This window comes from Bombina bombina, chromosome 8 (genome assembly GCF_027579735.1).
Source record: "Bombina bombina isolate aBomBom1 chromosome 8, aBomBom1.pri, whole genome shotgun sequence".
NCBI classification, from domain to species: domain Eukaryota; kingdom Metazoa; phylum Chordata; class Amphibia; order Anura; family Bombinatoridae; genus Bombina; species Bombina bombina.
In genome coordinates, this window is record NC_069506.1 from 111,575,490 (window position 1) to 111,589,832 (window position 14,343).

General features: G+C 35.5%; 1 protein-coding gene across 1 annotated transcript in view; it reads left to right on the forward strand.

The window, feature by feature from the left end:
* Positions 1-13,356, forward strand: part of MXRA8 (matrix remodeling associated 8) — a 60,302-nt gene extending 46,946 nt beyond the window's left edge. The window contains exons 8-10 of the mRNA XM_053690515.1: positions 2,042-2,118; positions 8,601-8,678; positions 13,019-13,356. Coding sequence (XP_053546490.1) covers positions 2,042-2,118; positions 8,601-8,678; positions 13,019-13,044 — 181 coding nt within the window. The 3' untranslated portion in view covers positions 13,045-13,356. The remainder of the gene's footprint in view (positions 1-2,041; positions 2,119-8,600; positions 8,679-13,018) is intronic.
* Positions 13,357-14,343: the final 987 nt, after the last annotated feature.

A 14,343-nucleotide genomic window follows, 5' to 3' on the forward strand; every position in this document is an offset into this window, starting at 1 on the left:
AGCAACTGAGAGTACCTAAAGAGGGGTTAGTGTTAGGTTTTTTTTAAGGTTTTTTTGGGTGTGGTTTTTTTTAGTTTAGGGTTTAGGCTTTTCTTAAAAGAGCTATATGCCCTTTTCAGGGCAATGCAAAAAAGCTCCATAACGCAGGGCTGCGTTACGGAGCTTTTCTTTCCGCGATCGCAGGTGTTTGGTTTTTTCTAACCCACTCTCCCCATTGATGCATGTCAAAGCAGCGCTTGTATATTGTGCGGTATGGTGCTCAACACAACCATATCGTATGCACAAGCCGGCTGTTTCAAAACTTGTAATGGTTGCGCTATAGAGGGTGAAATAACGCAACTTTTGTTGCGTTCGCTAAATTCCCTATAGTGTGCATAACTCGTAATCTAGATGGATGTGTTTTACTGTATATTTATTGTACATATTTCACATTCCAATGTTTTTCACTTACAGGATAATGACCGTTTTATTTTAAATACATATTTCTATATATATTTGTATATACCTATAACTGCATATCATATCCTATAGATATATAGGTGTAGATATGTATTTTACATGAACAGTATCATATATATATTTATATATATATATATATATATATATATATAAATATATATATAATAAAACGTACATTATATTCAATGTGAAGAACATAGTAATTTAAAATATGTGTTTTGTGCATCGTGTTTCACAAATTAGATCTTAGTGCACATGAAAACGTAGTAATCTTAAGGGGCATTATTGAAATATTACATATACATTCTTTTTAAAAAATATTGAAAATTATTAAATGTACTGTAAAATATTCTAAAAAGTCCATAGAATATATCTAGATATTTTACAGTATGTGTATTAATAATAATAATAAATTGTATATATATAAATGTACATTGAAGCTCTTTGCAGCCAAATACCTGAAAACATGGAAAATCATTTTTATTGACTATTAATATTTAATAAAGTGTTTAACTAAGTATGTACTGTGAATATTTCACATTCCAATGTTCTTCACATAGGAGAATATGTTCTATGTATTTTTAATAGATATTTAAGAATAATTAGAACATATTCTTTTTTGTGAAGAACATTGGAATGTGAAATATTTATATTTCATGTCAGGTCGAGCACACTTGGTTAAACGCTTTTGGGTTAGCACGTGAGTATGGGTATTAGTGTTTTTTCAGTTATCACGTCCCATTGCAGTCTAGCGGAATATGGTAATGCATTCCACTTTTTGTGCATGTTGGATTTTTACTCATACACAATCTTTTACTTTCAATTTCTAATACGAGCGCAACCCAACGCACACAAAAAAAATTTCATCCAGAGCTGTTTATGCTCGAGAGGGAGTGATGAATATCGCTCCACTCATAATCTAGCACCTAGTCAGGCAGCTGATTGGGGTAAAGAAACAAGCATCCACAAGAAGGAAAAAACAGGTCTAGTCAAAACAAGAGCACTTCTGTAATAATAATTGTTTTACATTTTAAATGAAAAAAAAAAATACATTTCATAAGCAGCTAGATAGACCAGTGGCTCCAATTCAAAATTCAAAATTCTGGAACTTGTCCACCCATATTCAGGACTGGTGATGTAGCATTTGCTGTCGTTATTTATCATTGCACAAGTATTGTATATCTCATGCTATCAGGGCTTGTCAATCATTCTTGACAAATTAGTCTGGGTTGATTAAAGTCGGCCATCTTGCACAAGTGATCCATTTGCCCACTGCTTTAAGATAGGGAATCTGTATGGTATTAAAATAAAGTGGTTGGGGCAACAGAAAGTATAGAGGGCCTGATTTAATGTGCTGGAATGTATTTGTCTTATTTGGATCTATTCTTTCAGTTATGGTTAACAGTAATGGGAGCTCCAGCACAGTTAAGGTATAGCAGTAAATGTCAGTCAAACTTAGGGTTTATTACGCCGGAATAGATAGGTTTATCCATTTTGGGAATTTACCTTAAAGTAGTTGTCATTTTGTATTATATATTATTTCTGTTACTAATTGCTGGTTATGCTTGTTTTTTTTCTTCAGGAAAGAAGTAAATATGAAGGAGTTATGCCCAAGGCCCCCTGATCTTGTCCAATACAAAAATAAGGATCTACGAATAGGTATATGCTCCTCTGCAATGCATCTGTAGAAATTAAAAATTATTTAAAAATCCTTTATTAAATCAGAGAAGAAACCTGTTAGTGCAAAATAAAAAGTTCAAATTCATTATATTATACAAATATTTTTAATGCTAATATCCCTTGTTAATTGTGTAAAGCCAGTGATATGGCCAGTGATTGGTGGCTACATGTGTATGCCACTCCTGATTGGCTAACCACCCATGTCCTGTTCAGTCGGGTTAGGGCATGAGCAAAAAACTTTTACTATCAACTTGTAATGCAAGCGCTACCCGACACGTGCAAAAAGCTTACTTATAACAGAGTTAGCATGCGAACGGGAGCAATAAATAAGCGCTCCACTTGTAATCTAGCCCATAGTGTGCTAAGGTTAATGTTGTAAATTTTCACCAAAACAACTGATGACATTTAAATGCTGTGTTACTGTCCCACACATCACTGTATAGGTCATTGCTTCCAGCAACATTTCTGATTACTTGTAAGCTATAAAGTCTGTAAACATAGGTTTCTGGAATAGCATGACCTACTGCTCCCTCCCCCAAACTTTTGATTTAGTTTATAATGCTTATGCAACAAATGGTTTCCTGTTTATTTTTCCGATCTACTATAACTACAAATTATTTCTTTCAAAAGAATTGCTCATCATTGTCTATTTGTGACGCAAAAACAACAAACCTGTTTATGTTCAAACACACTTGATTAAAACCAGAATTAAAAAAGTAAATTGTTGTTCTATTAAAGTCAATCCCCCCAAAAAAGCAAGAAGAGACACGTTTCTTAAATATCCTCTTAAAAAAAGGTAAAATATTAAGCTATTTAGTTCTTTTCAACAAAATGCTGTACATTTATTCAAGTTGTGTTTATATTCACTTTTCTAGCTATTAGGATAGAAATGTACAAAACATAATTAAAATGTACAGATTTACTGAAAGTTCTCAACCAGGAACAAACAATGTCTCTGTAGCTTGTTCTATGGCAAATCACCACCTCAGAACAGCCTCTTTTAGCCTAGTTGTGCTTTTCATAGTGGAGAACTTTCCTGAAAGATATCAGTCTGATTCTGCCAGTCCAGCTCTGGGAAATTCTCCTCTGAACAAAGGACATGGCAATCCCAGATGATCATTTTGGTCTTCTGTAGGCCTTGTCAGTGAGGTAGAGCTATATCCCTTTAGGCATATTGGACAGTGAGTCTACTTCAGATTTCCCCCCTAACCCAAATGGAGACATTTTCCAGGGTAATAAAATACATATTAACACCAATAGAAGCACTCAACTAGGAAAAAACAATGGCCCAGTAGCTTGTTCTATGAAAAGTCACACCTGAGAGCAGCCTCTTTTAGCCTCATTGTGCCTTTTACAGTGGAGAACTTTCCTGAAGTACATTAGTCTGATCCTTCCTTAAAAGGAAATACCAGAAAGCTCTCCTCTGAACAATGCACATGGCAACCCCAGACTATCATGTTGGCCTTCTGTGGGCCTCATCAGTAAGATGGAGTAATGTCCCTTTAGACACGTTAATCAGGGAATCCACATCTGGTTTCCCCAATCACCCTTAAGGAGACATTTCCTAGGGGGTTGAAATACATATTTACAGAAAGAAAAGCACTCAACCAGAAACAAACACTGACACAGTAGCTGGTTCTATGGTGACGAGCCTCTTTTAGCCCAATTGTGCTTATCACATAGCTAGGTGAACATTTCTGAAGTATATCAGTCTGATCCTGCCTGATTAAAATGTACAGGGCAAGATTACAACTGAAACAGCCCTGCGCTAACAATAGTGCACTTCTGGTATTACAAGTAGATGTTAAAAAGGTTTACCAAAGAATCTATACTTGAATGGGCAGCGCATTTTACAAGTGTTGTTTTAGAATGCCTAGTAGTAAAGTGTAGATGTATGTGTGTATGTATATATGTACATCTGTATATATGTGTTTGTGTGTATACATATGTAGGTATGTGTGTATGTATATATGTACATCTGTATATATGTGTTTGTGTGTATATATATGTAAGTATGTGTGTATGTATATATGTACATCTGTATATATGTGTTTGTGTGCATACATATGTAGGTATGTGTGTATGTATATATGTACATCTGTATATATGTGTTTGTGTGTATACATATGTAAGTATGTGTGTATGTATATATGTACATCTGTATATATGTGTTTGTGTGTATACATATGTAAGTATGTGTGTATGTATATATGTACATCTGTATATATGTGTTTGTGTGCATACATATGTAGGTATGTGTGTATGTATATATGTACATCTGTATATATGTGTTTGTGTGCATAAATATGTAGGTATGTGTGTATGTATATATGTACATCTGTATATATGTGTTTGTGTGTATACATATGTAGGTATGTGTGAAATGTTTTTATCTTATATTTCAATACAAAATCAGAGTTTAAAAGTAAGTGAACTCCCCTATCTGACCTTTGGCTTAGTGCACCCTAGGCTTAGCTAAAAAGAGTTGTACATTGCACCCTCATAGTAGCCTATTATGTGAGTGATTTAGCGCACTTACGCTATTCAGCATCCAGATGTCTTTTTAGTTGAGTGCTAATAATATGTTACTTTCAACTTCTAATAATAGCGCAAAAATAAAAGCGCTATTGTTGACAATCGCGCTAGTATTTTTGCGCTCCATTTGTAATCTAACTTATAATCAGTACAGATTAAGGAAATTGCTTCCCTTATAGACCTAACAAATCAATATGGTCAGAAAGCAGGCAATTTCTGTATAGCTTTAATAGTTATAAAAAGCTGATCATACAGTCTAATTTCTGTATAATGTTTTAGCATTTACATCTAGATAACAAGAGAATACAAATGAGCTAATTCCCATGTGGTTATTGGGTCACAATCTCTACAGCAGCAAGGCATTCTGGGTAGTGAGACGAGAACTGGTATATAGGGCTGTCACCTTTCTTGAGAAAAAACCCACAGACATGCTAATTAGTATACATTTGCATAAATAATTATGCTGAATAACTAAATCTAATATGACTCAATTTAAAACATTGTTTATTTTTAATTAGACTCATCAAGAAGAAATGTCAACATAATGTGGCCTTTATTACTTGATTTATTCTTTACTATCTTCATTAAAGGGACACAAATCCCAAGATCTTTCTTTTATGGTTCAGTCTAGAGTGTACAATAAAAAAAATAAACAAATATATTTTACTTTTTTTATCAAATGTATTTTGTTGAAGAGCATATCTAGGTAGGGAGTGTTTAATGTGTCAGTTGAACTCCATGGCAGCAGTTTTGCATAAATGCTTTTAAAATATTATATTCTTTTGTGCACTAGATAGCAGCAGTGTTTGTACAGATTATCACATTATACAAAGCATAATTGGTTTATTTGCAAGAATACTAGTAGCTACGTGCAGTGTTATATTAAGTTTGAGCTTTCACAAAGAATAACACGCAATCTATTAACATGATCATCGCACTTGCATAACAAGTGGCCCGCCCTCTAGAACAATCCAAAATACCGTTGTAAAATGTAGCCCTTTTTAAGACCCAAAGAAAACCATTATTATCATTTTTATTATTATTATCCCTTTCCCGTCTGGACTTATTTGTCTACATCGTAACAAAGTTCTGATGTAAACAAATAAGTAAAAATTGAAATCACAGGATTTTTCATGCAATCGTGTTATTTCCATGATGGGATCGGGTTAGAGGGAAGTGCTTATGACGCTAGACACGCCTTCCAGCCTGATATCCCAGTTAGGAAGCTGCTATGGATTCCATACAGCTAAATGGCTAAGACGTTCCACGCCGTCCTAGTGGATTTAAAGCCCAGCGCAGTAAGGATGGCATGGAATGTCCTAACGGCGGGAACTAGTTAAATGGACATTGTACAGTGATTTTTCCCCCCCTTTAATGTGTTCTTAATGATTCTTTTTATCTGTTGGAGTGTATTAAATTGTTTACAAAACCCCCTTACCTTTCTTTTGTTATTTAAAATAGCTACTTTTGCCTGTTATATCTCCAACTTTACTGAAAATGTCAGTACTTAAGTATTGGCTATATTAAAGCTATGTAAAGATAAAGATGCAGAATAATTTACACTCCAATGGTGGGGGCTGAGATATTTATACTACCATGTTCATTTTCAATTGTACTTGCCTTTGTGTAATCAAATAAGATAAAATATATAAATTCATCTGCTCTCCCTGATGCTCGGACCATTTAATGGGTTGTGTTTTCAGCTAGAAAAAAAAAAACCTACACAACAGCTATTTCATATACAAAAATATTTTTTACACTGCAGCTACTATAACAAGTCATCCGAAACACATTAATGTTTTCTACATAAAGAATTCCACTACTTGCGCACCAACTGCTTAACGCTCAAGTGATATCAGACAAGTTTTATTGCATGCACCCATGTGATTTAGCACATCAACACTATCCAACAAGAAGATGTTACAGTGCTAATATGCCAGATTTTCACTCCTCAATCACTGCACCACAATCCCATTAAACATCTGTTCCCCATGACTTGTTATACCAGCTGAAGTGTATACAATTTATGTGAAATTGCTCATTTCTGCTTCTTTTTTGCAAAAGAAATAGCTGGATTTGCTGTTTGAAATGTTAGGTGGTAACTTAGGGGGCGATTTATCAAGCTGAGGCGGACAGGGGTGAACATACGCACCCCTGTCAACCGCAGCTCGCCTCTGGTGGGCTGAATTCCCCTGGCGGAATTCAGCATTGCACACGAGCGCTATTTTGTGCTTGCGTGCAATCCAGCCCCCTGCATGTGCACAGCCAATCACTCACAAGCAAGAGCTGTCAATCTCCCTCGTTGGATTAGACCGCAGAGATTGTTTTTGACCACTTTAGAAATGGCGAAAGTTTAGAAAAGCAGCGGTTCAATAACCGCTGCTTGTTAAATACAGCGTGCAGGTTCTCTTGTGAGAACCTGCAGCCGTAGGGGCTCAAAAGTTGGCGAAAGCCTTTGATAAATCGATGAGGTTGATGAGTAGATGAGGTTGAAAAAAAGACTGAAGTCCATCGAGTTCAACCTATACAAATCTAATATACTTACAAAAAAACTCCAGTTGAGCTTTAAGGGACATGAAACCCCAAAAAATTATTTTATGATTTAGGTAGAACATACAATTTGAAACAACGTTCCAGTTTACTTGTATGATCAAATTTGCTTCATTCTCTTGGTATCATTTGTTAAAGAAGCAGCAATGCACTACTGGTTTCTAACTAAACACATGGGTGAGCCAATGACAAATGGTATATATATATAGCCACCAATCAGCAGCTAGAACCTAGGTTCTTTGCTGCTCCTGAGCTTACATAGGTAAAGCTTTCAGCAAAGGATAACAAGACAAGGAAGCAAATTAAATAATAGAAGTTAATTGGAAAGTTGTTTAAAATGGTATGCTCTGTCTGAATCACGAATGTCTGATTATGACTTTAATGTCCCTTTAAATTAATCCCATTAAAAGGTGACCCATTTAACACAAGCAATCGTATCCATGAATCCTGTTTCTAGCCAAAAATGTATCCAAACCATTTTTAAATGTATCTAAGGTGTTGGCAGTCACTACCTCCTTTGGTAATGAATTCCACAATTTAGTTGCTCTTACATTGAAAAAACGTTTCCGTTGCAGGAGAATAAATCTCCTTTCCTCCAGCCTTAAATTGTGACCTCTTGTCACAAACAGATTTCTTGGAATAAACAGATCTTCTACCATCTCTGTATATGGGTACTTGAGAAACAGTATGTTGGAGATGCGTGAGCTTAATATCCTCCATTTAATAAAAGTAAGAGCTGTAGAATTATTGTATAGAAAAATAGTATCCCTACTTGTTTTACACTAGAAGCACTCTGTATACATTGTTACCAATGCCCCATGGAACTCTGGGTAAGATATACAAATTAGATATACCTTCTGCTGATGAGAGTTAATAAACAGCTGTCCAGAAGTGGTTTGTTTTTTGCACTTGGAAGCAATAAGCATGAGATATTATATTATCTAATCTGCATATTTTACCCAGAGTTCCCTTGGGTATTGGTAACAGTGTATACAGAGCACTTCTGGGGAAAAGCAAACACAGAAACTTGCCTAGATTTGTTAATTTTCTATACAATAATTATATGAACGGTAGAAAGATTTCAGGTACAATGTTCCTTTAATACACAGATTCTATTTGTTTCTCAGCATTCCATGTCTTTTACAGTATACATCTGTAGATTATAACTTACATTTCATAATGAAAGTGTGTTATAGCAATTCACCGCCTATTACTTACCATTTGTGATCACATAAGTAATGTCATGTTATGGGTAAACACCGCCACCCTAGCAGAGCTATACAAGATGGTAAGATACATATAAAAATAGCACTTACATGTGTTTTATGGATAAAAATATATCATAACGTCTCTCATAAAAATATTTTTCTACCCAGATTATAAAAATAACATACTGAAGGAGCGAGCCGTGATGGACAGATCTTTTACACCAAAGAACATCGACCTAGACCTAGGTAATAGCTTCTGGGACTCATTTACTGTTACCACAAATTAGAAGGTTGCATAAAGACGTAAGCTTATGTCAGGGACCTGCATGTGTGCCACAAAAGCAAAGGTTTAGACAAACAGAGAATTCAAAGAAAACCAACTGCACACAACCAAGGAAAGTGATAGTTAGCGAAGGCATTTTAAAAACCACAGTCTCTAAGGGTTTTCTCTAGGAGAAGGGGGAGGATTTTGGCTTGAGATGTGTAAAAACTGCATAGCTCTGGAAAACGCAATGAAACAGATAAGGGCATGCAAGATAAAACCTGACTACAAGGCGGTGTGTTAGCCATGTTCAATATTGAAATGCAAAACACCATTATAAGAATTGCAACAGATGTTTGTGTGCTGCAAATTTACACTAATAAATTTTGCAAAAAACAACAGAATATTCGGCATTTGTCTACTAATGAATATTTGCCCATGTTTACAATTTGTTACAAGCACAAACACATGGTCATCATCCGCACATTGGGGTCAAATTATTAATGTGCGAGCGGACATGATACGATGTAACGTATCATGTCCGCTGTACATCGATAAATGCCGACAGCATATGCTGTCGGCATTTATCAATGTGCAGTGGACATGATACCGCCCCCTGCAGATTCGCAGTCAATCGGCCGCTAGCAGGGGGTGTCAATCAACCTGATCGTATTCGATTGGGTTGATTTCTGTCTGCCGCCTCAGAGCAGGCAGACAAGTTATGGAGCTGCGGTCTTTATAAACACGGGGCAACAAGCTCCATTGTATTTACTGTGGATGATAACCATGTGTCATCATGAGGGGGGTGCTCTTGGAGCTGATCGCCCCCCACCCTCGCAGTATCACCTAATCCCTGGATGTCTAGTGTGCAGCATCACCCTATGAGTCTGGGGAAGCCAGTGATGTCATCACACCCCTGGAACCCAGAAGTGTCTCAGAAGGGAAGAGGGCTTAAGGGAGATGGATGGAGAGGTTAGTGTTCAAGCCCCTAAAAATCAGCTAACTTAAAGGGACCATAAACGTCAAAAATAATGTTACATAATTCAGCATAAAATGCAGAATTATATAACATTATCTTAGCAACAGCTTAAAAAAAAAAAGGATTTGAGAAATGTTTGCCCCCAAAGTTATACTTACCTTGTTTCCTCTCCAGGCTTTTCTGATCAGGTCTTCTTTTCAAAAGCGATTCGATATTGAACTAAATGAAGCGCGCTCCCACTACCAGACCAGAGCAGGATCATTTAAAACTACCTTAAACGGCTACTAAGCCCAAATTTTTTCTTTCATGGTTCAGATAGAGCAGGCAATTTTAAGCAACTTTCTAATTTACTCCTATTATCATTTTTTCTTTGTTCTTTTTGGTATCTTTATTTGAAAAGCAGAAATGTAAGCTTTGGAGCCGGCCCATTTTTGGTTCAGCACCTGGGTAGCTCTTGCTGATTGGTGGCTAAATGTAGCAAGTACTTCCCAGGGTGCTGCAAAGGTGTAAAACACATAGGTAAAGTCAGTTCCAGAGCAGCAATGAACTACTGGGAGCTAGCTGAACACATCTGATGAGCCACTGATAGGAGTTAAATATGTGTAGCAACCATTTACCTGCTAGCTCCTAGTAGTGCATTGCTGCTGAGAATATGTATATCTGCTTTTCAGCAAAGGATACCAAGAGATCAAAGTAAATTTGGTAATATAAGTGAATTTAATAGTGTCTTAAAGTGATGGTAAACGCTCTCCTTTATAAAAACAGATCTGGAATGTTAGTTATGTTTTAGATGGAGTTTAATTCATCAGTTGTAATGAAGATGCGCTATAACTTACTTTTTATTATAGATATAAAATTCAAATACCCCACACTGTGCCGCTCACTCAAAAATATTTTTTTCTGTGAGCTAAGGTTTGAACTGTTGTCCAATCATCACTTAGCTACAACAAAAGTGCCTTAAAGGGCCATTCTAATAGTTTTTGATGAAAGGAATAAACAATAGTCTGTAATGATTATGTGTATAACATGTTTCAAATATATATGAATTAAATGTAGAATAAATACTTATATACCTTCCACTGCCCATTACTTTTGCCGATTCAGTTCCCAATTACCAGATGGGAGTCTGAACATGTGCCTTACTGACAGACGGCTGCTAGCTGTCAATCAAATCTCGATACAGCCCCTCAATGCTCGCTCACGAAAAATCTATTGGAATTGGTTGCTATAGCAACATTTAAAGAGTCCTGAACAGCTACTCTTAAATCGTTCTGCACAGCTAATAGTAAAGTGCCTGCACAGCTGTTAAAGTGTACTTAGGCATATTATTTTATTAAAATTCAATATGTACGGATGTCTTGTTTTACTATTATTCTTTCTTCAGCATAGCACCAAAACTGACACGCTAGCAGGGATGGTTTATACATTGCTCGCGTGTCTGCGATCCATTCTTTCACTGACATTGCGCTAAAGTGTGCGTGCTCCCATGGAACCCTATGTTAATTATACATGAGAACTGTAGGAAAAAAGCACCCACTTCTGGGGTGTTTTGAGATATATTGTCCTGGGACTATTTTAGCTAGTTTAAAGTAAGAATATCTGAATAAAAAAATAGTTGTTTTTAATATTTAAAAATAAATTTTTATTGTGCAAACAGTATATTTAATTAATATTGTAAAATTATTAGTGTTTATTATGGATGATCGGAGAACAGTTCAAACCTTTACCTTTATTCAAATGTTTCTAGTTCGAATATTGCATAATTTGAATATTACATCTATAAGAGCATTAGAAATACTATTACAAATATATGGATTCAAATTTTTCAAATTCAAATATTGCATAATTCAAATTGAATAATAAATTTAAAGGAAGCGTTAGAATGTTGTACAAACAATCGAAATTTGAAAAGAATGAACAAATGTTTTGAATGTTGCAAAACATTCTCCCCTCTCTATCCAAGACTAGTGTTACCTGTCTCTGATGTAAGTACCCATCAGTCAATCTTACAAAACAATCTCCAAATTACAATGTGAAATGTCCCAACAAAATGTTGCTTTGTTTGCACCTCTTAGCCCCATGCAGTTAGGCATTGATCAAAGGTTCTAAATCAAAAAGGAAGAAAGGAAGAAGCTGGCATAATATCCAACAATCTTCCAGAGTGACAAAGGTATAGGCAATGGGAATGCACCAAAACACAAGATGCCGTTCAAGCTTAACTCATAATCTAGACTCTATTGTTTTCATCTTTAGTAATAATTGCTGTATCATCTGATGAAACAGCCATTGTTACTAATGATAGGAAAAGTGTTGCTTTTTATCTACTTTTAAATACAAAAAATCTATTGTTTATACATGAGCTTGTATATCCCAATATCTAATTGATTCTGGGAGTTTGTATATCATACTGCTGGTTTGTGTCTTTTATAGAAGAAGGTAAGTCCTGATAGTCATATGGAAAGTTAACTGAATATATGCCAGTCTACTAGAGTGCACCCAAACACAAAAGGTCTTAAAGGGATACTAACCCAACATTTTTTCTTTCACGATTCAGATTGAGCATGCATTTTTAAGCAACTTTCTAATTTACTCCTATTATCAATTTTTCTTTGTTCTCATGTTATCTTGATTTGAAAAAGCAGTAATTAAAGGTTAGGAGCCGGCCCATTTTTAGTTCAGTACCTTGGTAGAGCTTGCTGATTGGTTTGCTACATTTAGCCACAAATCAGCAAGTGCTACCCAGGTGCTGAACAAAAAATGGTCCGGCTCTAAAGCTTACAGTACTGCTTCTTCAAATCAAGATAGCATGAGAACAAAGAAATATTTATAATAGGAGTAAACTAGAAAGGTGCTTAAAATCTCATGCTCTATCTGAATCATGAAAGAAAAAAATTGGGTTTAGTATCCCTTTAAGACCGCTGCTTCATAATTGCTGTTTACGACGAGCTTGATAATTCGGCCCTCTGTATTAAAACTAGTGCATACCTCTAAACATGCATTACCTTTTAAATGAAAGATAGATATTAATTATGGTACATTCCATCTGTTTTCCTTTCCAATCTGTAGAATAACAAAGAATTAGCTGACAGAACAAGTTTTATTTGTTTGCAAGACATCAAAGAATTATGCAGACATGATTTTAATTGATGGAATGTTATTTTTCTATGAAACAAATGCGGATAGATACAGTATTTACCTATGTTTTAATAGCAGAAGATCATACAGTTTAGCATATAAAGAGTTAATTCATTTCCTGTGTGAACTGACATAGCAAATACAAATAATTTAAAAATGGAATTTCTGGGCAGTTGAATCTGATTTTTTTTTCCCCTCTTCTCTTGGCAGAACTTCGGAAGGAATACTGTAAATAAGAAATGGTTTATTACTGCTGCTGGCTGGCCCAGGAGCTGAAATATTCTTTACGAAGAGGAACTAAATAATTCTTCAGCATCATTTTCATTTTAAGCTGCCTATTACTTATATTGAGATGTTCTCCGTTTGCTTCTCAACCTATCAAGGACCCTTAAATCTGTTATCAAAAGGACGTAGAATGACATTTATTACCTTGCTAACTTGTGTGGTTACTCCCTTTTGATCTCCATGTTGTATTTTTTCAAGTAAGGTACAATAAATGATTTGTAAGACTATAAATAAACTAGGTACCATTTAAAAAAAACGTATAACTGTATAATAGCGAAGTCATTTATTTTGGACACATTAGTAAGGTTCATGTCTGGCTTTTGTTTTTCATTTAGGGTTTGAGTGTTTTGTTCCAGTTTATGTTTACTTGGGAAGGAAGATTTGGGATTTAATACATTTCAAGGGAAAAAAACACTACAAATTGCTCTGCTTTGATGTTAAAGAAACACTAAAGTCAAAAATAAACGTTCATTGCTCAGATAGAGCACACAATTTTAAACAACATTCTAATTCACATCCACTATCTAAATGTGCACAATCTTTTTATATGCACACTTTCTGAGGCAGCAGCTCCTACGGAGCATGTGCAAGAACTCACAGAAAATGGATGTATGCATTTTATGATTGGCTGATTCCTGTCACATGATACAGTGGGAAGGAAATTAAAACTAACTTTGCAATTTGTCACAAAAAATCTAATAATCATGTGAAATTCAAACTAAGTGCTTTTACATTGTCTATCTATTACACATTGATTGATTATGCCACTCTACTGTCTTTAGTGTTCCTTTAAAGTGAGAGTCACAGCTAATTTGCAAGCGCACTACTTTATAGAAAAGGTGATATATACACAAAATAACATTTAATTGTAATGCAAGATATGAAGCAACAGAAAGCATGACATAATCAAAACACAACAATGGTGGTATATAAGTAGGGACAGTTTTATGGAGGTATTCTTACGTTAAAAACAGGAGAGTGGTTCTCCTTGCAAAATATATATTGTTACAATATGTTCTCTTCAAATCAGGATGCATCTAAAATATGTGATAGGCAGTTAATGACTAGAGGGCTGTACGTTACCATTTATGGCTTCCAGGGGCGTAACTATAGGGGTTGCAGGGCCCACAGTTGTGACTGGGCCGGCCTTTTGGGGGACTCGTCAGTGCAGGCTGTCAGGCACATGCAGCAGGGATGACTATAATATAAGCATTGCGCCATAGAAAATGCTGCAATATTGCTCCTTGAAA